We start from the raw sequence: 27,307 nt of genomic DNA, 5'->3' as shown, positions 1-27,307 counted from the left end.
TTGCCATACCAGGCGGTGATGCAACAAGTCAGGTTGCTCTCGATGGTGCAGCTGTATAACTTTTTGAGGATCTGAGGACCCATTCCAAATATTCTCAGTCTCCTGAGGGGGAATAGGCATTGTTGTGCCCTCTTCATGACGGTCTTGGTGTGTTTGCATCATAATAGTTTGTTGGTGATGTGGACAGCAAGGAACTTGAAGAGCTCAACCTGCTCCATTGCAGCCTGTTGATTAGGATGGGAGTGAACCTGGCCCTTCTTTTGCTGTAGTCCACAGTCATCTCCTTTGCCTTGATCACATTCAGGGAGAGGCTGTTGTCCTGGCACCAAATCAAATCACTTTATTTATCAAACTTTATTTGTCATATGCACCGAATACAACAAGTGTGGACCTTACCGTGAAATGCTTACTTACAAGCCCTTAACCAACAGTGCAGTTCAGGAAGAGTTAATAAAATATTTACCAAATAAACTAAAGTAAAAAAATTATAAAACTAAAACAATAAAATAACAATAACGAGGCTATAACCAGGGTGCGCTTGCCGTGCGGTAGCAGAGAAAACAGTCTATGACTTAGGTGACTGGAATCTCTGACAATTTTTGGGCCTTTCCTCTGACACCACCTATAATATAGGTCCTGGATGGCAGGAAGCTTGTCCCCAGTGATGTACCACACTGCCAGGTCTCTGACCTCCTCCCTATAGGCTGTCTCATCGTTGTGGATGATCTGGCCTACCACCGTTGTGTCGGCGGCAAACTTCATGTTGGAGTCGTGCTTGGCCACGCAGTCATGGGTGAACAGGGAGTACAGGAGGGGACTAAGCATGCACCCCTGAGGATCAGCATGGCAGATGTGTTGTTGCCTACCCTTGCCACCTGGCGGTGGCCCGTCAAGAAGCCCAGGATCCAGTTGCAGAGGGAGGTGTTTAGTCCTAGGGTCCTTAGCTAAGTGATGAGCTTTGAGGGCACAATGTTGTTGAACCCTGAGCTGTAGTCAATGAACAGCATTCTCACATAGGTGTTCCTTTTATCCAGGTGGGAAAGGGCAGCACATGGCTACAGATGTGAATGCTACGAGTCGGTAGTCATTTCGACACATTACCTTTGTGTTCTCGGGCACAGGGACTATGTTGGTCTGCTTGAAATATGTAGGTATTACAGACTCGACCAGGGACAGGTTGAAAATGTCAGTGAAGACACTTGCCAGTTGGTCAGCACATGCTCAGTGTACACGTCCTGGTAATCCTTCTGGGCCTGTTGCCTTGTCAATGTTGACCTGTTTAAAGGTCTTACTCACATTGGCTATGGTGAGTGTGATCGCACAGTCGTCCTGAACAGCTGGTGCTGTAATGCATGCTTCAGTGTTGCTTGCCTCAAAGTGTGCATAGAAGTAATTTAGCTCGTCTGGTAGGCTTGTGTCACTGGGCAGCCCATTGCTGGCCTTCCCTTTGTAATCCATAATCGTTGCAAAACCCTGCCACAGGGATTCAATGTTAGTCCTGTATTTATGTTTTGCCTGTTTGATGGTTCATCTGAGGGCATAGAGGGCATATTGTCACGGCTGTTGAAGGAGGAGGACCAAGGTGTAGCGTGGTGAGCGTACATATTCCTTAATTTAGAAAAAAGATACCTAACAAAACAATAAACACTACAAAACAAACCGGGAAGCTATAGGCTATGTGCCCTAAACAAAGTCAACTTCCCACAAAGACAGGTGGAAAAAAGGGCTACCTAAGTATGGTTCTCAATCAGAGACAACGATAGACAGCTGCCTCTGATTGAGAACCACACCCGGCCAAACACAAAGAAATAGAAAACATAGAAATAAAGAAACTAGAATGCCAAGCCTAGTCACACCCTGGCCTAACCAAATAGAGAATAAAAGCCTCTCTATGGCCAGGGCGTGACAGTACCTCCCCCCCCAAAGGTGCGGACTCCGGCCTCAAAATCTGACTCTAAAGGGGAGGGTCTGTGTGGGCATCCTTTACGGCGGCGGCTCTGGTGCGGGACGTAGACCCGGATAGTTTTGAACAGAGCTCATCCAGTTTATTCTCCAATAATTGCACATTGGCCAATAGGACGGATGGTAAAGGCAGGTTACCCATACATTCTAAAAACTCATTCATCTAAAATAGAGTAAGATGTACACTTTCCACTTTGGTCTCATTCCGACGACGGATGTAACAACTATTTGGCACACTGGAAAGAATCAACCAAAAAACAGAGCAAATTGGAATGCTATATTTTATTTTACTTGCTTTGGCAATGCAAACATATGTTTCCCCTGACAATAAATCCCCTTTGAATTGAAATGAGAGAGAGAGAGAGAGAGAGAGAGAGAGAGAGAGAGAGAGAGAGAGAGAGAGAGAGAGAGAGAAAAAAAAAAGCCTGGAATGCTTTTTGGCCCTAAACAGAGAGTACACAGTGGCAGGATACCTGACCACTGTGATTGACCCAAACTTAAGAAATGCTTTGATTATGTACAGACTCAGTGATCATGGCCTTGCTATTGCCGTAGGTAGACCTGGCTCTCGAGAGAAGACCGGCTATGTGCACACTGCCCACAAAATGAGGTGGAAACTGAGCTGCACTTCCTAAACTACTGCCTATGTATGACCATATTAGAGACACATATTTCCCTCAGATTCCACAGACGTACAAGGAATTTGAAATAAAATCCAATTTTGATCAACTCCCATATCTATTAGATGAAATAGCACAGTGTGCCATCACATCAGCAATATGTGTGACCTGTTGCCACAAGAAAAGGGCAACCAGTGAAGAACAAACACCATTGTAAATACAACATGTATTTATGTTAATTTATTTTCCCTTTTGTACAATAATATAACATTTGAAATGTCTCTATTATTTTGAAACTTTTGTGAGTGTAATGTTTACTGTTAATTTCTGATTTTTTATTTCACTTTGTTTATTATTGATTTAACTTGCTTTGGCAATGTAAACATACACTGAGTGTACAAAACATTAGGAACACATTCCTACTATTGAGTTGAACCCACTTTTCCCCTCAGAACAGACTCAATTTGTCGAGGCATGCTTTACAAGGTGCCGAAAGCATTCCACAGTGATGCTGGCCCAGGCTGGATGTCCTTTGGTTGTTGGACAATTCTTGATACACACAGGGAACTGTTGAGTGCCATAAACCCAGCAGCATTGCAGTTCTTGACACACTCAAACCGGTGGAACCGGTTGAACCATACCTTGTTCAAAGGTACTTCAATCGTTTTGTCTTGCCCATTCACCTTCTGAATAGTACTCATACACAATCAATGTCTCAATTGTCTGAAGGCTTAATTTCCCCTTCCCCTTCATCTACATTGATGGAAGTGGATTTTTCAAGTAACATCAATAAGGGATCATAGCTTTCACCTGGATTCACCTGGTCAGTCTGTCATGGAAAGAGCAGGTGTTCCTAATGTTTTGTACACTCGGTGTATGTTTCCCATGCCAATAAAGGCATTTGAATTGGAAAGAGAGAGAAAGCGCATTTCTCTGTTGAATGAAGCATGAGCATGTGCACTTCTTCGCATGATACTAAAAAAACAAATTCACGTAGCAGAGACAAGCATTAACTTGCATCCAAAGTAATTCCTGGTTTTCAAAATGTTTTAAAAGATAATTGACTTGTAAGATGGTAACGTGCTGGACGTTTCTTATCCCAGATGTGCTTAGTGCATGCCCTGCATTTAGCTAACGTTAGTTTCCATTGAGATCCTCTCATCCGCGTTCTTATGTCTGTATTGCAATATTTACTTCGTGTAGAAAAATGTAATATCCCGTTCAATTACTGGTTCAATGGCTGAAACGGATGGTAATTAGTACGTGTACAGATATTGAACTTTTATGCATGATTCGTTTATGACAATAGGATCTATATTTATTTTATAGCAGATCATATTTTATCACTAAAGCACTATAGGACATGTTTCCGCGGGGGCTGTAAAAACTGATGCACATGCTTACACAGGGGCATCACGTGATACAGGCACGCGGCTGGAAAAGCAAAGTGCCAGACATTTGTGTAATGTGCTGGTTTCAGCTTGCTGTTGAACCATTTTGGAGTTACGATATATAATGCAGTTTAACAAACGAATATTTTGATGGCATGTTTATAACGATAATGTTTGCTGACTGGTTAGCCTGCAACGAACACGTGGACATTGTTGTTGTTAGCCTTGTAGCTAGCTGTCATTCATAGGCGACGAAACGGTTAGATCGCACCTATTCTGGTAATGAAAGTTACCTTGCTTGGCTCACAAATTTAATCAAAAGATGATTGTTTTCTCAACATGACAAGTGAACGTAGATCCCAGAAAGACTGGTATTCTATACTTGAATCCAGTCCATCGGATATGCTACAAGACCTCAAACAGAAGTACCAAAGACTGGCCTTAATGGTATGTGTAAACTGTGACGTTCTCCTGTGTCATGTCTTTTCAATTGTACTGATGAATTAACTGCTGTTAGGTTTATTTGCATCTTGATGAACCATGTCAAAAGAGGTCCAAATAATTGAGTGAGAGGCGGGGTGAGAAAGTATCTTGACATAACGTTACTGATGGTCCGTTAGCACCTAGCATGTATTTCTAGAAAGGAATATATTTTATGAATATAAACACACCCTCTATCACACACATATTACCGACTGGGTGTTTATTTCTGGCCATGTGTGCAAATCAAGACTACATTAATCCACTGCGCTCCAGCTTCGGCATGAGTTCTGGGAGTGTCTTCAAGATAAGTCTTGTAGGTGTCTGGCAAGGTTAGTCTATTTATCATGCAAGCTTAGATTGTCGATGTGATTGATGACTGTATGATGAAGTATTAACTGCATCTTGCCCTTTGATATTAATCTGTACATTTTTCTTTTAATCCTTGACAGAGTACAACATAAAAATGGATTTGTATAATCCAAAACCCATTTTAATGACAGAAATCTCCTAGAAACTGTCAAATCAATCATACTCTAATCAATAAGCTATAACCCAAAAACTATTTTGGTGTTGATTTTCTATTTTGGTGTTTTTTTATCTGAAAATATTTTTGTCTGAAAATAGCTACACTGTTCTATAAACACAGGGCTTTGAGCAAGAGTATGGTAGTTCTGGTAATTACCCATGTTTATTAGCACATAGTAAGTAGGATACAGGCCTAGGCCACATATCACCATGAACTGATTACTGTGTATTATTTTGTCAGACTTTCTGGATTCAAGGTGCTGTAGGATTTCACATAAACCATGGGCTCTATGATTACCAATTGTAAAAACACACAAACCTCAAGCTACCATCAATGTCAACATTTCTTAAAATAATATTTGATTAATCCAATTGAACAAAACATCCTAGACTTTGCTGTTGGCATTCCCCTTCCCCCCTCAGTAATGCCCGCTCGTGTCTGGCCTCCCTCAGACATTAGGGGGCAGTAGTGTGATGATGGTGGCCTTTTGCTCTGCCACCAGCTCATCTGCTCTCCCATCTTCTGAATGCCTGCACAGCACACGCCTCAGCCTCGTGGTAGAAACAGACAAGTCTGATACAGCACAGAGAGGGAGAGAGAGATGATTCATGGTAAGAAGCGCCTAGTGCTCCAAATTGCCAGTGCTTTATATTGTGTTCCTGCCTCTAAGCTCCATTAGCCCCAGTAAATGAATATTTTACAATGCGTGCAAAGAGACATCAATTAAAGTACGTAACTCCACAGGAACGGAGGGTGGGCTATTTTATAAGAGCCTTGGCTTTTCATTGTGTTATGTATTTATGACAAAAACCCTGAGCTGCATGGGGACTCAGAAGTGGGGGGAGGAATTACAGCAAATGGGGTTCTCTGCTGTAAGATGTCAAAATACTGTCTGGCTGGAATTTTTACAGTAGATAAAAAATAAATAATTCTGAGCTTCAAATGTTCTCAAATGTCATTAGCAAATAGTCACTCACCAGGCTATAGTCTCTTCAATGTATAAGTTTCGTTTTAACCATAAAGTTGTGAGAACTACTGTAGCAGCATGGACTAGTGGGTCTGGAGATGGAGGTGTAGGCTGTTTTCAAGCCTTACACCACGCCCAAACCGGATTTTGTGTCCCACATACCAAACGCGATCACGACACACAGGTTGAAATATCAAAACAAACTCTGAACCAATTAAATTTATTTGGGGACAGGTCGAAAAGCATTAAACATATGGTAATTTAGCTAGCTTGCAGTTGCTAGCTAATTTGTCCTATTTAGATAGATAGCTGGCTTGTTGTTGCTAGCTAATTTAACCTGGAATATACACATTGAGTTGTTATTTTACCTGAAATGCACAAGGTGCCTTCCAGGCCTTTTCTTCTTTTGGACTTAAAATGGCGATTGACAACTGACTTTAATAATAAGGTGTATTACCATAACCGACCTCAGTTCATCTTTCAATCACCCACGTGGGTATTACCAATGAGATGGCACGTGGGTATATGTTTCTAAAAGTCAATGAGGAGATGGGAGAGGCAGGACTTGCAGCGCGTTCTGCACCACAAATAGAATCAACTTCTATTTTTGCGCCTGGCAACGCAGACGCTCGCGAGCAGTGTGGGTGCAATGATTTGAATAACATGTATGTGTAAATTTATTTTGCAACGCTCGTGTACGCGATGTGACCGGTGTGGTCAGCATGTTAGTTCCTCAGCCAGATACTTCACACATGTAAGCTTCCAGCGCAGAGCACTGTCACAATCAGATCACAAAGGGGAGCTGGACATGCACACCCTCTGGGACTATATCACCACTGTGGAACCAAGCAGCTTCTCTAGGTTTGCTTTGATTTCCTTCAGGATTTGAGAGAGCCACAAAGCTGGTTCAATGGTGTGAGAAGGATTTTGTAATGTTCTTTAGAAAGAGAACAATATATTTTTCTGTCAGAATGTTGATTGAATCAGTTCCTCACCCCATCCATCAGATAGCCAGACCCATTTCTTGAGCACAGGCGCCTGGTCACGTATATAGACTTGTCATTTGCATTGCGTGACCGCACTTAATGTTTTAGAAAATGAGCTTCCCCTCTCAACCTTCTGAGTCTTTGTTCTTTTAAACTGTAACACTTTCATTGCTGAACAATACTTTTAAATAGGCTAGACGATAGAGGTTGGCACTGGTGTTACAGGTTTTGTTTATTCCATTTATGTTTTGAGGTTGGACTATCAGCATGAATAGCAGTAGGGCGCACCGATTTGTTGTCACATTGTTAGTCAGTATGTGTTACACCTGTGCTGGCCCAGGTGACATTTACGAGTGGCTGGACCAGTGCTCCAGTTGTCTTGAGAGATGTGGAGGGTCAACACCTTTTAGTTGGCTCTCCCTATTTGAGTTCTAGAAAAACATTCTTTTGTCTGATCTTCCCTGTTTTTTGTTTTGATCAATGTTTTTGTTTGCTTCCTGTCTTAATTTTGGTGTGGGTTTTTCTTTTGTTTGCCTCTTAGTGGGCAAATTTAGTGGCACTCATGGTGGGTGTCTTTTAGGTCCCAGTTGTTGTTGCTAGTCAACTGTCAGTGGACAGCCCCATGAGTGTCTTTCAGAACCCCTCCTAAAACCCCACATTTAGTTTTGTCAGTGACTCTTGTTTTGTCAGTGGAATGTAACAAAATGGGGGCTCATCCAGGATCTATTTTCCCATGAGTATGGTAGTTGGCTCTAATCACCTACTCTGAAGCTTTGCTCTGCCCACATATTGGACTATTCAAAAGACACATTTGTGGTGGACTTTCTGTCACTGACATCCACCCTGAGCGGGTATAAGATTGGTGGAATCATTTTGAAAGTTGCATAAATGCACAGCCTTGTATAAAACATTTTTAAAAAGCCATGGACTTTAAGTTGGAAGAATTTGTGGAAAACCCTACCTGGGAGATGCTGGACACATATAGGTGATGGTGAATCTGCTCATCATTGCAAAGCATTATGACATCAAAGTGGCATCTGGCGATCCAAAAGCAGTAGTCTGAGTCAATCGGTAGTTGGTCACTGCTCCTCCAAAGTGTTCTTGTGGGACAAGTTCAGAAAGGGTACGCTGCTTTATCTGTTGATCTGAGTTCAGATTATGACACTGTTAAAGTTGCTATCCTTCTGGCTTACGAGTTGGTCTCGGAGGCATACAGACAACAGTTCTGTAAATTACAAAAGACAGAATTGCAAAATCATATGGAGTTCGCAAGAGAACAAGCATATATTTTTGATCGGTGTGGTTCTCAGGACAAGGACCTTGAGGACTTAGACACTCATCCTTCTCCAGTAGTTAAAAAGTTTCCTTCACAAAAGGGTTGCTACCTAGATTTGAGCACAAGGATCTCTCTTGAGAATGCTGCATTTCCTGCAGATGAGTTTGTGTTTACACACACAACTACCATCACAAACAAAGCCTACACAAAAAGCAATCCAGAGAATTCACCTACTGCAAATTTCAGTCTTTTTCTACAGTGCCCAAAGATAAAGATTGGGGGGGGGGGGGAATTGTATCCGCCATTTTGACATTTCTGCTGTGAGAAAGTACACCTTGTCTCTGTCCTAAGTTGAGAGAGAAATAGCCCTTTATTCTTATGGGAGCACTTCAGCCCATTAAGTCTCTGGTTGGGACTGATGCATCTCCTAAACAAGGTTTTGGATCAGATGTTTATGAACCCTTTGTTTCAGACGGGTTTGTCTGTCTGCCTAGTGCCAGTGCTGTTAAGCAGCCGGTGAAGATACAGCAAGACTGGGGCAGCCCTTCATTTTGGAGGGTATTTTGTCTTTTTCTGCCACTTCAGCAACTGGTTACAGTGTGTTAGTACAAGGCGTGGAGATGTGTTGCATGGAAGTTCCTTTGTATAATGTGGAGCTCGAGTCTGATCTTATTTCTGGTTTCTTTGCAGTGAAGCTTAGCCTACCGGTGAAGGTGGTCTCATTTATTTTTTCCGGGAAACAATTTGGCTGGAGGGAAGGTCGTGCCGTTACACGTGCTATGTGTAAAAAAGGGAGCAAGTCTAGTGTTGAGGATGTCAGCAATCCCACCATGGTTGATATGTCTGAGACGTTTATGGGTGATCCTTGCGTAACTTCTTCTGGCCTGATCTGAAACAGGACGTGGCTTACTGTAAATCCTGTCGCATTTGCCAGCGGACAGGTAAACCAAACCAAGCTGTACCGGTTGCAGCCTATTCCTGCTTTGACAAACCTTTCAGCAGGGTTCTGGTGGACTGTGTTGGTCCTTTGCCCAAAGCAAAGAGTGGTCATCAGTATCTTTTGACCATCATGTGCGCTGCCACTCGTTTCCCTGAGGCCATTCCACTAAGTAACGACGGATATTACAATCCCGTTGAAATCAAACATGTCTGTGGTAAGGACATCTTGGTTGCTGGTGTGTCTTTTCAAGTGTGGGCACTTAATATGTTTTCTGTTTAGCCTGTGTGTAGCCCTGGCACACATTTTATTTTGATGTATGTTTTTCATTTTGGAGATGTTTTTGTTTTTGACAAGAGTTACAGAAACATACATGAGTTTTAGGCAACTATGTCCCCCCCACCCCCCCCCCCCCCCCAAAAAGTATAAAATAAAATCTAAATAAGAAAAAATTGTCAAAAAAAAGTGGGTCTATATCTACATATAACATTTTTATATTGGAGGAGGCGGCACATTTTAGTTGTAAAATGGAAGTTGTTTTCTGTTGGTGAGAACTTATCCAACAAAAATATAGGATATATTTGTTGTCTTAAGTGGGAATGTGTCGCAGGTTTAGCTTTTCCCATTTGATGTTTTGAGGTTGGACTTTTAGCACGTATAGCATGGTAGTACGTAGGGCGCACGGATTGGTATCAAATTAATTTATATAGCACTTCTTACATCAGCTGATAACTCAAAGTGCTGTACAGAAACCCAGCCCAAAACCCGAAACAGCAAGAATGCTGGTGTAGAAGCATGTTAGTCAATATGTGTTACACCTGTGCTGGCTTGTCCATCTCATTAGTCGGAAGGTGTTTAAGAGTGGCTGGCCCTGTGCTCCAGGTGTCTTGAGAGATGTGTGAATGCTGTCCCCTCAGTCATAAAACTAAATTCTGCTTCAGAGTTCAGTGCAAATTGCTGTTAATGATTCAATCAGGAAGTACATTTTTGGCTTGTTTTAAAGCTGCTATTTTTCTCATCCTATTCAGATTGTCCTTTTACAAAGTGAAAACAACACTGTGTAGTGTAATATTTGATAATGCCTCAATGCGTTGTAAGGAAATGTTGTGGTTTGACTCCACGGGTGTGTGTGTTTTAGGTAGTGAGTTGTGATTGTACACTGTACAAAAATATAAATGCAACGATTTTACAGTAACAGTTCGTATAAGGAAATCTGTCACTTTAAAGAAATAAATTAGGCCCTAATCTATGGATTCCCATGACTGGGAATACAGATATGCATCTGGTGGTCACAGATTCCTTAAAAGAAAGTTAGGGGTGTGGATCAGAAAACCAGTCAGTATCTGGTGTGGCCACCATTTATTTGCCTCATGCAGCGTGAAACATCTTGGTTGTGGAATGTTGCCTCAATGGCTGTGCGAAGTTGTTGGATATTGGCGTGAACTGGAACAAGATGTCCACCAAAGCATCCCAAACATGCTCAATGGTTGACATGTCTGAGTTGGTAGGCCATGGATGGACTGGGACATTTTCAGCTTCCAGGAATTGTGTACAGATCTTTGCGACATGGGGCTGTGCATTATCATGCTTGAACATGAGGTGATTGTGCCAGATGAATGGCATGACAATGGGCCTCAGGATCTCATCATGATATCTCTGTGCATTCAAATTGCCATCAATTTAAAATGCAATTGTGTTCATTGTCTGTAGCTTATGCCTGCCCATACCTTAACCCCACCGCCACCATGGGGCACTCTGTTCACAACGTTGACAGCAAACCGCTCACCAACACGATGCCATACACACTGTCTGCCACCTGCCCGGTGCAGATAAAACCGGGATTCATCCGTGAAAAGCACACTTCTCCAGCGTGCCAGTGGCAATGTAACATCTTCTTTATAACAGTAAGATAATGTCTCAATGTGTTTGTGTCCATATGACTGATTTTCTGTTCGACCAAAATGCAAATGGAGAGTTAAAACTGCTTGTCAAGAGAGAATTTCTCAACTTTGTTGGAGTGAGAGGTGGGGAGGGGCCTGGTCTGTGTAAACAATAGAGGAAGAGGCGAAACAAAGTTTCACACTCGCTAAGATCTGTCCAAAATAAGGCCAATGCATTTCTATGTGCTTATTTTGGACCTCAGCTTGTCGCCTGCCTTCCCATTGTTAGGGCGGAGGCGTGCATTTCAACATTATTTACAGATCTCTGGTGTAAATGGGAAGTCGCACAGAGGAGCGAAGGAGACAAGACAAAAATACAACACGAGAACAAGTGGACATAAACGCTCATAAAAAAAACAGAAAATAACACAACGTCAAAACAGGCATTTGTAATAAATTCAATATTTCGCCCAGCCCTACTTCATTATATTCTCTGGTAACCACTCTGGTGGACATTCCTGCAGTCAGCATGCCGATTGCATGCTGTCTCAAGTTGAGACATCTGTGGCATTGTGTTGTATGACAAAACTGCACATTTTAGAGTGTCCTTTTATTGTCCCCAGCACAAGGTTGTTACGTTACAGTTACAGATTAAAGACCAAGTTCAAAATCTTAGCTTGGACATTGGAGGAAAGGTGACATGTTTGGCAGACTGAGTCAACTCTATTAAAGAAGCTGAAAGAACTTGACCATTCCAAAACAACTGGCCGTGACAACATTCTTGCCAGATTTCTACAGAATGCTGCAGTAATGATCACCCCCTGCGTAACTCACAATGTAAATCTGTCTATTGAACTCTCCCCCCCCCCCCCCCCCATTGAACTAAAAAGCACAAGGGTGATATATATGAATAAATAAAAGGGTGTAAGTTAGATCATGGAAACTATTGGCTTGTTTCAGTCCTGTGTATTTTATCGAAGGTCATGGAAAATATTGTGCGAGCAGATTGACAGTTATATTTCCTTACGTAACATACTATACAAGCCTCAATCTGGCTTTAGTAAATCTCATTCCACCAACACTTGCCTACTATATCTAACTGACCACACCGGGAAGGAAGTAGATGGATGAAAATGGTATGGTTATGTTAGATCTCCAAAAGATGTTTGGTACAGTGGATCATGAGATTCTGTTAATCAAACTAAGAGCCATGGGCTTTAACAACTTAGCCGTAAAATGGGTTAGCGCTTATCTGCAAGGAAGAAAACACATGGTGGATGTGACCCTGTCTAAACTCCAAATCTTGAACTGTGTGGTACCCCAAGGGGGTGTGCTGGGTCCACTTTTCTTTCTGTTGTATATAAATTATCTGAAATCTGCCTGTACATGTGACCTTTTCCTTTATGCAGATGATTCTGCACTGTTGGTTTCTTACAAAGACAAAACTGTGGTAGAGGAGCCCCTCGGTGCTGAACTTCTGAATGTCAGTAAACGGTTATATGACAACAAGCTGTCACTTCACCTTGGAAAAACAGTCCATCTTGCTCGGGTCCAAAGTCAAACTGAGTAAATCACTGGATTTTAAGGTGGTAGTAGGTGACTTAGTAGTCACAGCAAAAGAGTCTGTTAATTATCATGCGTGCTAGATAACTTTTTTTGCCATGCTCTCCCCTGTCAGATGGTTATATCCAAAGTGAACCATAAAATGTGGTTTCTGGCAAGAACCTCCAAATATCTGGATAAGAATGCAACATGGTGGCATTGGTAGGGGCTCTTGTTCTGTGCCATTTGGACTATGGGTACTCTTCTTGGTACAATAGTGCTTCCAAGATAATAAAAAATAAATTGCAGACATCTCAGAACAAATTTGCCAGGACTTTTCTTAAACTTCCAGGACATACTCATCTTGACCATTCCTGCTTTGAAAGCCTTAGATGGGTCAAAGTGGAGGAGAGAGTCTCTCAGATGAAATTATGTCTGGTACATCAGATTGTCCACAGTCTGGTCCCCAGGTACTTATATAACTACTTTAACTTGGTCCGAGAGAACCAGAACTATTCCACTAGAAAGCGTGAAACTGATGTTCCTTTTAGATGTAATAGTGGTATGGGAAAATAACTTTTTTCGTACTCAGCTGCCATTCTTTAGAATAGTCTTCCAAGGAATTTGAAATGTATACATTCAATGGGTAGTTTCACATTCTCAATGAAAAAATTGCTTTATAGTTGCATGTTTCAAGTGAGTCATAAGATTATAGTTCAGTACGTGGCTGAGAAGAAAATACCCGGGATAGCATGTAGTCTGCCTATTGTCTATCATATTGTGATTGTCTTGTATATATTAGGGATCGACTTGTTTTATATGTTAGGTACATCTCCCTTGTCTCACATACCCCTATCAATTGTTGTTTATTAGTAAATTGAACTGTACTAATTAGCTAATTTTATGAAACAAACAGCAATTTTGTGTGTCATTGTGTGTTGCCACTGCAGTTCCTAACCTTTTTGCCTAGCTGAGACCATTGGTCATTGTAGTTCAGTATCAACCCATGTATCATTACCCGTTCTTGAACTACAGTGACCATACAAGAACATACACACACACACACACACACACACACACACGCAATGGTCTGCCAGTGCCAGATTATCATCATCATTCATGTGAATGCTGCTAGGATAGATCTAAATTTTCTAAAAGCCCCTCCACCACCACCTCCCTCCTCTCCCATAGGCGGATCAGGAGCCCATGATCCATCCTCCTGCGACCCTCACTAATCGGTGGCTGAAGCCTGGACTGCATAGAGCTGTTCCATGTGCCAGGAAACGCAGACAGGGCCGTCAGTATCCACTAGAGAACAGGGACATACCTCAGAGCCAGTGTGAGCATTACATGAGGAGATCCTTCAATATTGATATTAATCAACGGATGGCATAATGAGGATATTGCGAAAGCCCCTCTCGCCTAACAAAACAACAATAAAACGCAAAAGAGAGCATGGGTGGTATCGCTACTGTATTTGGCCAGAGGTGTCGTGGGATGGCCAATACTCTTCTCCAGCTCTCTGCCCAAAGCTGTCTGGGCTAACGGTTCTGTCCTCTGATGTCTCAATCTAGTTGTGTTTGCATTACTGTACTCTGCCTCCTCTGGTAAATTGTCCAGCAGAAGAGCATTGGTCCATCAGCAAATTACCCAGAAAAAGCTGACAGTTCAGGTTCTGACAGGCTTTTTTTTTCACTGGCAGATTGTCACCGACTACTATGGTTTAATTAACCTAGCTTCTGTCTAGTGTGTCTGAGCCATCCCCACAACTCTCCCCTCCCACATCTCTCCTCTCTCCTCTACCATCTTAAACAAAGTACTGGTTCAAGGGACTGATGGCTGCTGTTATTTTGGTCATTGTTTCTGTTGTGATGGCTGTTGTCAGTATTGTCATTGTGGCTGTCTCTAACCTGTGTTTCTCCTGTCCCCTGTACTGGCTGACAGTATCACCCTGACAAGCAGGGCCCAGATGTGACTGTGACTGAGGCAGAGGAGCACTTACACAGGTTCATTGAGGTCGATCAGGCTTGGAAGGTTCTGAGCAACCAGGAGACCAAGAGAGCCTACGATCTGCAGTTGCGTGGTAAGTCGTCCTCCTTCCATAGTTCAGAGGAGTCTCTCAGAGGAACACTACAATCCGGCTCCGTTAAGAAACATTCACTCTCCCATAATTTCCAATACATCTACACTAGCACATTGTACTCCCACTCTCTGATGCTCTTTCAGCCACCATCTCATCCCTCTCTTTTTTTTAATAGCTCTCCTGTGATTCATTTGAACATGAAACATGATTTTTCATTTCATTACACGTTTGGAATTTTATGGTTTTATTTATTCTTACTGGTTGGTTCATGCTCAATTAAATTCCATAGCAATTCCCCTTGGGACCATCCCTTGCTTAATATTGAGTGATAAACAGTGACGCTGTGTGAAGTCACTAAGGCCACATATAACTAGTGGGCCTATTTTGTCTGAAAAGGTCACACTAAATGAGGCATGAACCAATACAGTTTGCATAACTTAAATTCTATTTCCAAGATTTCCTTGAAACTTTAAAAGTCAGAAGCAATAATAGTCTCTAGTATCAACCCATTAAAAACAACTGGCCTGTTTTACGAAGTTTGTTCACCTGAACGTTTCTCACTTATCTGGGTGCACAAGAAAGGGCAGAGAGCTTGTTTTGCAAAGACCCTCCTATTCACCCACCCACACAGCCAATACATGAATAAAACAAGCAAGAGATTGTGTCGGGCTCCTGACAATGGTTGTTTTCTGCCATCTCTGTCCCTCATAAAATGCTCCTTGGAGGGGAGGGGAGGAGGGGGAAATGTAGGTCAGGCCTTTTACACATGGCCTAGCTTTACATGAAGTGATATGCTCCCCCGTGATCCCAGGAAAGAGGTTCCCCTAGCTAGCTCTCCATTAGGACCTTCAACAACTCTACATTCAGGCTGTGTGTGTGTGTGTGTGTGTGTGTGTGTGTGTGTGTGTGTGTGTGTGTGTGTGTGTGCACACCATTAGCAGGGGAGAGCTCTCATCACCTTTGGGGGCAAACACTCAGCCAGCCACAGCACAGTGCCACTCTATAAGGCAACACATTCTAGCCATAGCATTGACATATAGAGTGTCTGTAATAGAAAGAAACCCCTCTCTGGCCCTCATAGATGGTATTGACTTTGTCTTATCATTGTATGCTGCCTTACAATAACCAAACTCTAAAGATTCCTGTCGTAAACACTCTTTTTAACCGCTTTTTAAATCATTATTTTTTCACTCATCCTCTGAATATCTAACATTTAGATGGACAGTTATCCATTATGACCTAACAATGAGTAAGAAAGAAGTGAAGGTTGTGTTTTCATTTAACAATCATTTCTGGTTGCAGGGTGATTGTTGTAAGCATAGCAAAGGTGTAAAGTACTTAAGTAAAAATGATTTTAAGTACTAAAGTAGTTTTTGGGGTTATCTGTACTTTACTATTTATATTTTTGACAACTTTTACTTACTACATTCCTAAAGAAAATAATGTACTTTTTACTCCAGCACCCAAAAGTACTTGTTACATTTTGAATGCTTAGTGAGACAGGAAAATGGTCCAATTCACACTTATCAGGAGAACATCCCTGGTGTTCCCTACTGCCTCTGATCTGGTGGACTCACTAAACACAAATGCTTTGTTTGTCAATTATGTCTTGAGAATTGGAGTGTGACTATCTATAAATAAAAAAATAAAAAAGATTGTCGCTGTCTGGTTTGCTTAATATAAGGAATTTTGAAATTATTTATACTTTGAGACTTAAGTATATTTGAGCAATTACATTTACCTTTGATACTTAAGTATATTTAGAACCAAATACTTTTAGAAAATACGCAAGTATTTTCTCTTATGGTGTCTTTTACTCAAGTATGACAATTGGGTGCTTTTTCCACCACTGGCCAATAGGGAGGGTTGGGTAGTAGACTAGCAGCGCACAGCTCCCATCTGTCTGGCCGCTGTAGATCTCTGTAGTGTTCAATCAGAGGCAGATCTCCAGTACCTACCAGTAAACAGCACCATAGTGTTTAATGTTGCCCAGCCATTCAGAAGGACTGGCTCATTCTGCACTGTGATCAAGTGGGGCTGATAATTAAAACAAACACGACTGAAGCCAGCTCAAAGGCCTGTTTCATCCAGATTTCAGAGGAACTCAGTCAGTCCTTCTGTTGTTTATCAGAGGGAGATGGATGAAACTCTGTTGCTAGGCCCTTTTGAACTTCATCATGAGTGGAATGTTTTATCTTCTTGCTCATTAGAAATGAAGGGGGAAGGATATTCATTCACAACTATCCCCATGTCTATTACAACTGAGAATGTATAGCCTTCTTCCAAGTGATATTCAATACCATTACAACAAAGAAACAGTTAAAAGCTGATAGCCTCAAAGCATTAGGAACGAATCCCATGTTGGCTGTCAAACTATATCATAAACAACCAGCGTTGCAAATCATTTTGGTACTGAGTCCGGGGTTGCATTTTCCTGTATTTAGGCAGACATGTATGGTAATTACTAGGGACGGTAATTGTGTTTTGTGGCGGAGGGAGAAGTGTGGGTGTGCAGGGTGGATGCGTTCTGCTCCAGGTCCCTGACACACTGTTGGGTTGTCTAGGAGCGATGTGCAGCCAGACTAATACTAAATCATCTCATTCTTAATGTGCCTCACCTCCACCTCCCCATTGCCAAACACATAGTGGTCGTCTTCCCGGATTGATTCAGGGCACCTTGCAGCAGCCCACTGGAGAGGCATGTAAGACGTGTTTCTCCTCCTTCCCAACACTGAGACCAGTGACCGCCATAGATCTCCAACCGCTCGCCATGAGGCAAAATGCATGCTTTAGTTAACACTATCTGCTCTAATTCACTCACAAAACAGTATGTAGGCCAGCAGCAGGTGGAGGGATAATTTTTTTCTCCCTCAATATAAAAAATATATACAAATTATGTGTGGGATTTCAGTTTTTAGTAAAAAAAAATAAAAAAAATCACATCACCAGGAATTCAGCAAAAAATTTGTTTCATTTATGCTTACCCCTGACCTACATAATTCAAGAAGATTTAAATGGATATTCCCATGAAACTGATTTGAGATGCAGTTTGAACATTTCACCTGTAAAACGTGAAGAATTATCATTCATGGTTGACAGAGATGGCCTAATTTGGTGTTTGAGGGTATTAAAATAAGAAAAGGGTATTGCGAAAATATTCATAGACTAGCATTTTTAGGAGGCATTTTATGCACTTTCTAAAATTATATTTAATAGGCTACATCTTGTCGATACAAACTGACATCATAAAAAATGGTGCTCCGGCACCTTAAAAAATTTGTTGTTCATGGGACCTGGCAGAGCCTCCTTGGGATCTCAGTAGTGACTGGCTGTCCATCTGGGCCTTCTGGGCAGGGTGCATCAACTGGCTGAGTCATGGTCACTCTGACTCCCTCAACACTAGCAAGACTACAGTGTCCCGTCAAGACTACAGTGTGCAGTGTAGTTGATCTGCTTTTGTTCCTTTACAAGTAATTTTGAAGCCTAGATCAGGCATGGACATCTATTTGCCCTGTAGTATTAGCTTAACTGTTGAAGCACTGTGACAAAGGGTCCCAGTGAATGTATAGCCTCATTTTGTATGATGTATTGAATCACCTAGATGTAGGACTATAATTTCCACCTGACCACTGTCAAATTATGTTCTCACAAGATTGCAGTAACAACGACAGTTACACCAATCAAAATGTAGATTTGGTTATCTGTCATTTGAGCCTCATCTGTAAAATGTTACAGTATATCACCAGGATGAATTAAGACACCTTTTACTGAGAATTTACTGACACATTTCCTCAATCTCACTGTACCACTACTTTAAAAAACTCATGAACAGTAGGTGAAAATGTATTCACCAAACCTATCCAATGATATCCATACATAGCTGTGAGCTAGGCCACTTAGGCTAGTCTCCTGACTAATTAAAGACCAGCATTAAAGAGTGGCATCAAAAAGTGCTAATTACCGTTTCCTCACAAAAACTGGTGAAGAGGTACTGTACTGCTGGAAATGGAGTGAAGTGTTAATATCTATTACTGTAGTTGTCTGTCTTTGTTCTTATATTAACAGTAGGCTGGCCTATAACGTCAAATGTCTGACACAGTTTGAAGTACAATGCAGATTAGGCTATATGCACTATTATAAACCAGGACTTTAGGGTCCATGATACTGATTGGCTGAAGCAGGAATTCAGCCATGTGCATATCAGACAATAATATATTGTACCACGGATATGACGCAAAAATACTTGGTAACTGCTCTATTTAGGTTGGTAACCAGTTTTAAATAGCATTAAGACCCCAATAAATCACACCCATTCGGCCCTTATTGCTGAAGTGGATACCATTTTTAAATGAATATCTGAAAGCATCTTTGACTGTATGTTCCCCTAATTTCAATCAATACTGAGACATAGTTCATCCATCCTTTGCAGGGAGGTATATCTGTGTCTTGCATATTCAGCAGTATGTGGCCTAACGTTACCTAAGAGCGTGTCGGAATTGTCACGCACTACTCTGCGTACTTCTAATTTCACTTAGTGGTTCTGCGGTATCTGTCCCTTCCCTGAATTATCACCTCAATATTGAGTGTTGCTTTAAGAGATTTCATATATGGACCATTATCAGTGTCCCCACTGTGTCATAGTGGTGGTGAGGGGAAACTGTCCAAACCTATGAATCAATGAACCTAGATAAAACCAGTGTAGCTTAATCAAGCTCTCCAGGATTATGCGAAAGCAAAATGTTTAGCTAAATCAACAATTCCCCGCATATTACGCACAAAAGTCAAATCAGCGCAATATTATCGCATAAAACTGACCCATCACTGCAGTACAGAAAGATGGCTCGCATTTTCAACTAATCACCGCACATTTAACACATCGTTCAATCAAGCCACTCGTCAAACTTTTCCTTCGTCAGCGCATTTTCACGATAAATTAGACGACAACATCGCATATTTCCATGCAAAATGTCAAGCATTTTTTCCCGAAAATATCCAGTACCAGTCAGAAATGTGGATATATCTACTCATTCAAGGGTTTCTCTTTATTTTTACTATTTTCTACACTGTAGAATAATAGTAAAGGCATCAAAACTATTAAATAACACACATGGAATCATGTAGTAACCAATAAAGTGTTTAAACAATTCAAAATATATTTGAGATTCTTCAAAGTAGCCACCTTTTGCCTTGATGACAGCTTAGCACACTGTTGGCATTCTCTCAGCCAGCTTCACCTGGAATGCTTTTCTAACAGTCTTGAAGGAGTTCCCACATTCTGAGCGCTTGTTGGCTGCTTTTCTTTCACTCTGTGGTCCAACTCATCCCAAACCATCTCAATTGGGTTGAGGTCAGGTGATTGTGGAGGCCAGGTCATCTGATGTAGCACTCCATCACTCTCCTTCTTGGTCAAATAGCCCTTACACAGACTGGAGATCTGGGTCATTGTCCTGTTGAAAAACAAATGATAGTGCAAACCAGATGGGATGATGTAGTGCTGCAGAATGCTGTGGTAGCCATGCTGGTTAAGTGTGCCTTGAATTCTTAATACACTGCTCAAAAAAATAAAGGGAACACTAAAATAACACATCCTAGATCTGAATGAATGAAATATTCTTATTAAATAATTTTTTCTTTACAGAGGGGCGGCAGGGTAGCCTAGTGGTTAGAGCGTTGGTAACCGAAAGGTTGCAAGTTCACTAGGTTACTAGTAACCGAAAGGTTTCAAGTTCATATCCCTGAGCTGACAAGGTACAAATCTGTCGTTCTGCCCCTGAACAGGCAGTTAACCCACTGTTCCTAGGCCGTCATTGAAAATAAGAATTTGTTCTTGCCTGACTTGCCTAGTTAAATAAAGGTAAAACAAAAAAAACAAAAATAGTTGAATGTGCTGACAACAAAATCACACACAAATTATCAATGGAAATCAAATTTATCAACCCATGGAGGTCTGGATTTGGAGTCACACTCAAAATGAAAGTGGAAAACCACACTACAGGCTGATCCAACTTTGATGTAATGTCTTTAAAACAAGTCAAAATGAGGCTCAGTAGTGTGTGTGTGGCCTCCACGTGCTTGTATGACCTCCCTACAACGCCTGGGCATGCTCCTGATGAGGTGGCGGACTAAAGCATCCGCCAACTCCTGGACAGTCTGTGGTGCAACAGACTGTTGGTGGATGGAGCGAGACATGATGTCCCAGATGTGCTCAATTGGATTCAGGTCTGGGGAACGGGCGGGCCAGTCCATAGCATCAATGCCTTCCTCTTGCAGGAACTAGCTGACACGCTCCAGCCACATGAGGTCTAGCATTGTCTTGCATTAGGAGGAACCCAGGCCCAACCGCACCAGCATATGGTCTCACAAGGGGTCTGATGATCTCATCTCGGTACCTAATGGCAGTCAGGCTACCTCTGGCAAGCACATGGAGGGCTGTGCGGCCCCCCAAAGAAATGCCACACCATGACTCACCCACCGCCAAACCGGTCATGCTGGAGGATGTTGCAGGCAGCAGAACGGCGTCTCCAGACTGTCACGTCTGTCATATGTGCTCAGTGTGAACCTGCTTTCATCTGTGAAGAGCACAGGGCGCCAGTGGCGAATTTGCCAATCTTGGTGTTCTCTGGCAAATGCCAAATGTCCTGCATGGTGTTGGGCTGTAAGCACAACCCCCACCTGTGGAGGTTGGGCCCTCATACCACCCTCATGGAGTCTATTTCTGACCGTTTGAGCAGACACATGCACATTTGTGGCCTTGCTGGAGGTAATTTCGCAGCGCTCTTGCAGTGCTCCTCCTTGCACAAAGGGCGGAGGTAGTGGTCCTGCTGCTGGTTTGTTGCCCTCCTACGGTCTCCTCCACGTCTCCTGATGTACTGGCCTGTCTCCTGGTAGCGATATACCCCTGGACACTATGCTGACAGACACAGCAAACCTTCTTGCCACAGCTCTCATTGATGTGCCATCCTGGATGAGCTGCACTACCTGAGCCACTTGTGTGGGTTGTAGACTCCGTCTCATGCTACCACTAGAGTGAAAGCACCGCCAGCATTCAAAAGTGACCAAAACATCAGCCAGGAAGCATAGGGACTGAGATGTGGTCACCACCTGCAGAACCACTCCTTTATTGGGGGTGTCTTGCTAATTGCCTATAATTTCCACCTGTTGTCTATTCAATTTGCACAACAGCATGTGACATTTATTGTCAATCAGTGTTGCTTCCTAAGTGGACAGTTTAATTTCACAGAAGTGTGATTGACTTGGAGTTACATTGTGTTGTTTAAGTGTTCCCTTTATTTTTTTGAGCAGTGTCTTTTGATTTGTTTAACATTTTTTTTGGGTTACTACATGATTCCATATGTCTTATTTCATGTCTTCACTACTATTCTACAATGTAGAAAATAGTAAAAATAAAGAAAACCGTTGGTGTCCAAACTTTTGACTGGTTCTGTATAAAAACATATAAACAATCCCGGAGACGCTGCCTAATGCCTTCATATTCTTTACTATTTAGACATAGATTCATGCAAGATCTCAATTGTCTTCCCCATGAAACTACCATTGAATGAGATCAGAGTCTAACATCTCACATCCTCCAATCTCCCCTCCATCTGCCTTTCGTTTGTGTGCTTTGCCTGTGGTACTCTTGAATCTCCTGTATCACTCTCTTGAACACTGAATGTCACTGGCACAGCAGTAGCCTACAAATATTTATCTAAGAGCATCAATGTGATTTAAAAAATCTGTATTTTTCTATCGTCAATTATTGTGCCATTGTGGAGTAACACTTTAATTATTCTTTTTTTAATAGATTTATGACATTTTCATGTTTCTTCTGTGTCTCAATACAGCCAGCGAACTGAATCAGAGTTGGCCAGTCGACGCCCATGTCTGTCTGGACGACATGACTTGGGATGATGGTGAGTCAAGTCATGGTCATCTTTATCTTACTTATTTAATCATGATCTCTTCTCTGCTGCCATTGAAGTCATCGTAGATAGATCCATAAAGTACTTCTCCACCTGTCTCATCCCATGTGCCCCTTTTCTCTCAGCTGTTTGTCTTTGTCTGTCTGTGTTCTTTTCAGATAACGAGGTGTACACGTATGGCTGTCGCTGTGGAGGGGAATTCTCCATTGGAAGAGAGGAGGCGGAGGGAGAAGAGGCCATTGTGTGCTGTGATACCTGTTCACTCAGCATAGAAGTCAAGACGACAACCTGACTGTCTCATTGTTCACCAGACGCCTCTAAATCCTGAAGAGCTAGATCAAGGAGGTTCATAGTTTTCTTTTAATCTACATCCACCGAACATGTGTCCACATTTGAACCTTTTTAAATGGGCACCCCCATGGGACCTTGTGCACTTGTCTATTGGACAATGAAAGGAAATTTGATTTTGCTCTTTTTAAATGTCATGCAATAAAATCATTGTGTAAAATTCAACTAACAACCAATCAAGTGAACTGTCATGATAATGGGTGTGTGGGTCTCACATGCACGCACTTCATATAATGGGCTCTAGTTTAACAGACCTTACACAATGGTAAATCTAAGCGCAGGTGGTAGCGCTATAGGTTCAGGGGTGTGTCAGAAATATTTTTGCTATTTTCATAATCAAAATTATCGGTGCACTTGCCGTTGGTGCGAAAGGGCTGGGTTTTTGAATAATCAGCGTGTAGAGGCTTTGCCCTCACTGGCCAATCAGAACATGCTCCATGGCGAAATATTTGGTTGCTTCAAGTTCTGTATTTAGGGTCTTTTATGTATTGCCTTGGAATCAACTCCAGTTACAATGTTAGTCCATTTTATAGTTAAATAATCAAATGTATACCTGTCTTTGCTAAATACATCAACTTGAACCCATTTGCTGTGGCTTCAATAGCATTCACACTGGTTTATCACTAGCCACTTTATATAATGCTTACATACCCTACATTACTCCTCTCATGTATATACTGTACTCCATACCATCTACTGCATCTTGCCTATGCCGTTCGGGCATCACTCATTCATATATTTTTATTTACATACTTATTCATTCCTTTAGACTTGTTTGTGTGTGTGTGTATAAGGTAGTTGTGGTGAAATTGTTAGGTTATATTACTTGTTAGATATTACTGCATGGTCGGAAGTAGAAGCACAAGCATTTTGCTACACTCGCATTAACATTGCTAACCATGTGTTTGTGACAAACGTGATTTGTTTAGGGGCTAGGCCTCCTGTTAATTGTGTTATGGCTGAGCATGGACATGTTCAAAATTGGCAATGAGCAAAATTCAATTAATTGTTGATAAGGCCAAGAAAGAGTGAATAATTTGAAGCAAGTTCAGAACAAAACAAATTAATTTCAAATGTCACACTTACAGGCACCATCATTTCTATAATATTGAAACAACGTGGAGGGTTTTACACACATCCAGACTTTTAAAAGTAGCTGGCCAAATCTACTGTAAAGAGAGGGAGAATGTCCACTCACTGTTATAGTTCTCCCAGATAGGTCTGTTTTCTGAACATAATTGAAACCTTACAGATCAGATCTCATTCAGATCAGGGGGTTTATGCACGTCCAAAAAAAGGGACCTGCATGGTTAAAATAATGTGGGCCTGCCTACACCTACAGTGCATAGATCAAACGGGATTGTCAGCTCACTGTTTAACTCCTCTCAAACTTTAATAACGCTTTGGTGATTTTAAGATTAATTTCCAAGTGTTCTCAGGAGCCAAACCCTTTATCGACAGTCTTGACTACTTCGCGATTGCATTGGGCAGGACAAAAAAAGTACTTAATTGAGAGGAGGGAAGGCTATGCTTGGTTATTAACCAAATAAAATGATGTATACAGGCACCAAAAGCACATCAGGCTACTCTTGTTCCAGGTTCATATGGGCTTTGTGTATCACGGCTAGATGGGCTGTGTTTCCGCGGTAAAAATTCATGCCATAACCAACTATGTTACTGCTAAAACCTGCTTTTGATTGGTCTTAACGATCCCTGTCAAAGCTGCCTGAAATTAGCACTTTGGATCATGTTTTTAAGGACACACCTAAAATATTTCCACCCCTCCCATCTGAGCGCAAGCGAGCTGATATAACACAGGTAAATTGCATAACCTGCTGTTGGGCCTGGAAAATGCTAGTGTGACAGTTTTTACATGAAGAAATGACAAACTATAATGCGTTTGAAACTTTTGATGCCTTAACGCCTGCTGAAAATAGAGCCCTTAGTCTCTGGTAGACCCTGGAGTCCTGTTGAGTAGACCCTGGAGTCCTGTTGAGTAGACCCTGGAGTCCTGTTGAGTAGACCCTGGAGTCTTATTGAGTAGACCCTGGAGTCCTATTGAGTAGACCCTGGAGTCCTATTGAGTAGACCCTGAAGTCCTATTGAGTAGACCCTGGAGTCCTATTGAGTAGACCCTGGAGTCCTATTGAGTAGACCCTGGAGTCCTATTGAGTAGACCCTGGAGTCCTATTGAGTAGACCCTGGAGTCCTATTGAGTAGACCCTGGAGTCCTGTTGAGTAGACCCTGGAGTCCTGTTGAGTAGACCCTGGAGTCCTGTTGAGTAGACCCTGGAGTCCTGTTGAGTAGGCCCTGGAGTCCTGTTGAGTAGGCCCTGGAGTCCTGTTGAGTAGACCCTGGAGTCCTATTGAGTAGACCCTGAAGTCCTATTGAGTAGACCCTGAAGTCCTATTGAGTAGACCCTGAAGTCCTATTGAGTAGACCCTGAAGTCCTATTGAGTAGACCCTGGAGTCCTATTGAGTAGACCCTGGAGTCCTATTGAGTAGACCCTGGAGTCCTATTGAGTAGACCCTGAAGTCCTATTGAGTAGACCCTGAAGTCCTATTGAGTAGACCCTGAAGTCCTATTGAGTAGACCCTGGAGTCTTATTGAGTAGACCCTGGAGTCCTATTGAGTAGACCCTGGAGTCCTATTGAGTAGACCCTGGAGTCCTATTGAGTAGACCCTGGAGTCCTATTGAGTAGACCCTGGAGTCCTATTGAGTAGACCCTGGAGTCCTATTGAGTAGACCCTGGAGTCCTATTGAGTAGACCCTGGAGTCCTATTGAGTAAAATAATCTTCACTTTGTTTGCACCCCCCTTCCATTGTGGAAAGCAAATGTCTCGGTAACTTGTTAGCTTTTAACTTTGTTTGCATGTAAATAAATAAATAAATTCCTAGTCTCAATGCGGTTACAAACGGCCTCCACACTTCACCACAGACCCCTCTAGTGAATGCCAACATTTTTGTCTTATTGTCCCTCAGCCCCAATGTTGGCAGATAGGAGAGGTTACAGCAATGGGACGGGGTCATGGGTTCATTATACTTCAAACAGAGTCATTAGGCTGTTCGCTAAAATCTATCCTTTTGTAGCAGAAACGGCTTGAGCGGGGCAAACCACGCTTTTCACCAATATCCCACAGTCTGAACCAGGGCTAGACCTGCCAGTGGGCCAGCAACAGTCCAAACCTTAATCCACTGTGACATCAATTAAGAATAATCTCATCACTTTTAGAGATTGGGCTTGTCAAAGCTTTAATTAAGTTCTCTCGGTGTCTCCTGTATAGTGCAGACAAGATCAACAACACATTATGGTGTAGTGATGGACTTTAGAATCCCGGAGGCGATGTGTGTGGATGTCACTTTTAACCTGGTGTGAACTTGGGTCTCTGGAGAAATCTTTTATATTAGATTACAGTTGGAAAATGTATATGTTCAGCTCCAATAGTAGTGGGAATGAGCGATCAATATGATGGCATTTTGAGCTTTGTTTTGTTGTGACTTAGAAATGTTGTAGATTCCGATGATTCTTTGTAAAGGTACTACAGTGGGGTCTGAAATTATTGACACTTGATTAATATGCAAAAATGACTATAAAATAAATTATTCAAATACTGAGCTATAATGTATGCTCCAAAACATTGGGAAATCTTATTTTATACTAGTACTATTGCTCGGAGAGATTTAGTTTAGCAAATCATATAATTTTTGTGGTGGGTTTGGTCTTGAAATGAGAAGACACAAGCTGAAAATAACCCCATCCCTACTGTCAAATATGGTGGTAGCTCTGATGTTATGAGCTATTTTTCTTCCACTGGTCCAGGGTCCCTTGTTAAAGTCAACGGCATCATGAACTCTACCAAGTAACAGGACATTTTAGCCAAAAACATGGTTGCCCCTAGCAGGAGGCTAAAATGTAGCCTGAAGTGGATCTTCCAGCAAGACACTAACTCTAAAACACACGTCAAAATCCAAGTGTTATGAATCTTATATACGGGATACACATGGTATACGCTGTCCAACGAAATGCTTACCTGCAGGTTTCTTCTTGACAATGCAAGAACAATAAGAAATAAAATAAGAATATGAACATCAAGTAAATGTCTCAGAAGACTATAAAGATTTTAGCATAAGTATAATACAGGAAGACACAATTTATAGTCCTGTATTTACACATGAGAGAAGGGAGGAATGGGGGGGGCAAGTGTTTAAATTGTGCAGAATTAGCAATAGTAAATGAATGTCTGGTAGCAGATGTGCGTGTGTGAATGCATGTGTGAAGTTGCGGAGAGTCAGTGCAGGTGTTCAGTTCAAGTGTTCACCAGTCTGATGGCTTCTAGATAGGAAGTGTCTCTGAGCCTGTTGGTATCAGACTTCGATACCG

At 41.9% G+C, this 27,307-nt stretch overlaps 1 protein-coding gene across 1 annotated transcript; it reads left to right on the top strand.

Annotated features, from left to right (window-relative positions):
* Positions 1-3,961: 3,961 nt before the first annotated feature.
* On the top strand, positions 3,962-25,826 carry dnajc24 (DnaJ (Hsp40) homolog, subfamily C, member 24). The gene is made up of 4 exons (XM_020456647.2): positions 3,962-4,420; positions 14,515-14,653; positions 22,498-22,566; positions 22,734-25,826. The coding sequence occupies exons 1-4, from the start codon at positions 4,313-4,315 to the stop codon at positions 22,865-22,867; spliced, it is 450 nt and encodes a 149-aa protein (XP_020312236.1). The 5' UTR covers positions 3,962-4,312; the 3' UTR covers positions 22,868-25,826.
* The last annotated feature ends 1,481 nt before the right edge of the window (positions 25,827-27,307 follow it).

This window comes from Oncorhynchus kisutch, linkage group LG22 (genome assembly GCF_002021735.2).
Source record: "Oncorhynchus kisutch isolate 150728-3 linkage group LG22, Okis_V2, whole genome shotgun sequence".
NCBI classification, from domain to species: domain Eukaryota; kingdom Metazoa; phylum Chordata; class Actinopteri; order Salmoniformes; family Salmonidae; genus Oncorhynchus; species Oncorhynchus kisutch.
Note: the sequence above shows the minus strand (reverse complement) of the source record. Positions and strands in the feature narration are given on the sequence as shown.

Bases quoted from the DNA above. Each gene is read 5' to 3' on its own strand.
- dnajc24 (XM_020456647.2), top strand. From the start codon at position 4,313: ATGACAAGTGAACGTAGATCCCAGAAAGACTGGTATTCTATACTTGAA. The intron at 4,421-14,514 runs GTATGTGTAAAC...ACTGGCTGACAG, and splicing joins ACCAAAGACTGGCCTTAATG to TATCACCCTGACAAGCAGGG. The intron at 22,567-22,733 runs GTGAGTCAAGTC...TGTTCTTTTCAG, and splicing joins CGACATGACTTGGGATGATG to ATAACGAGGTGTACACGTAT.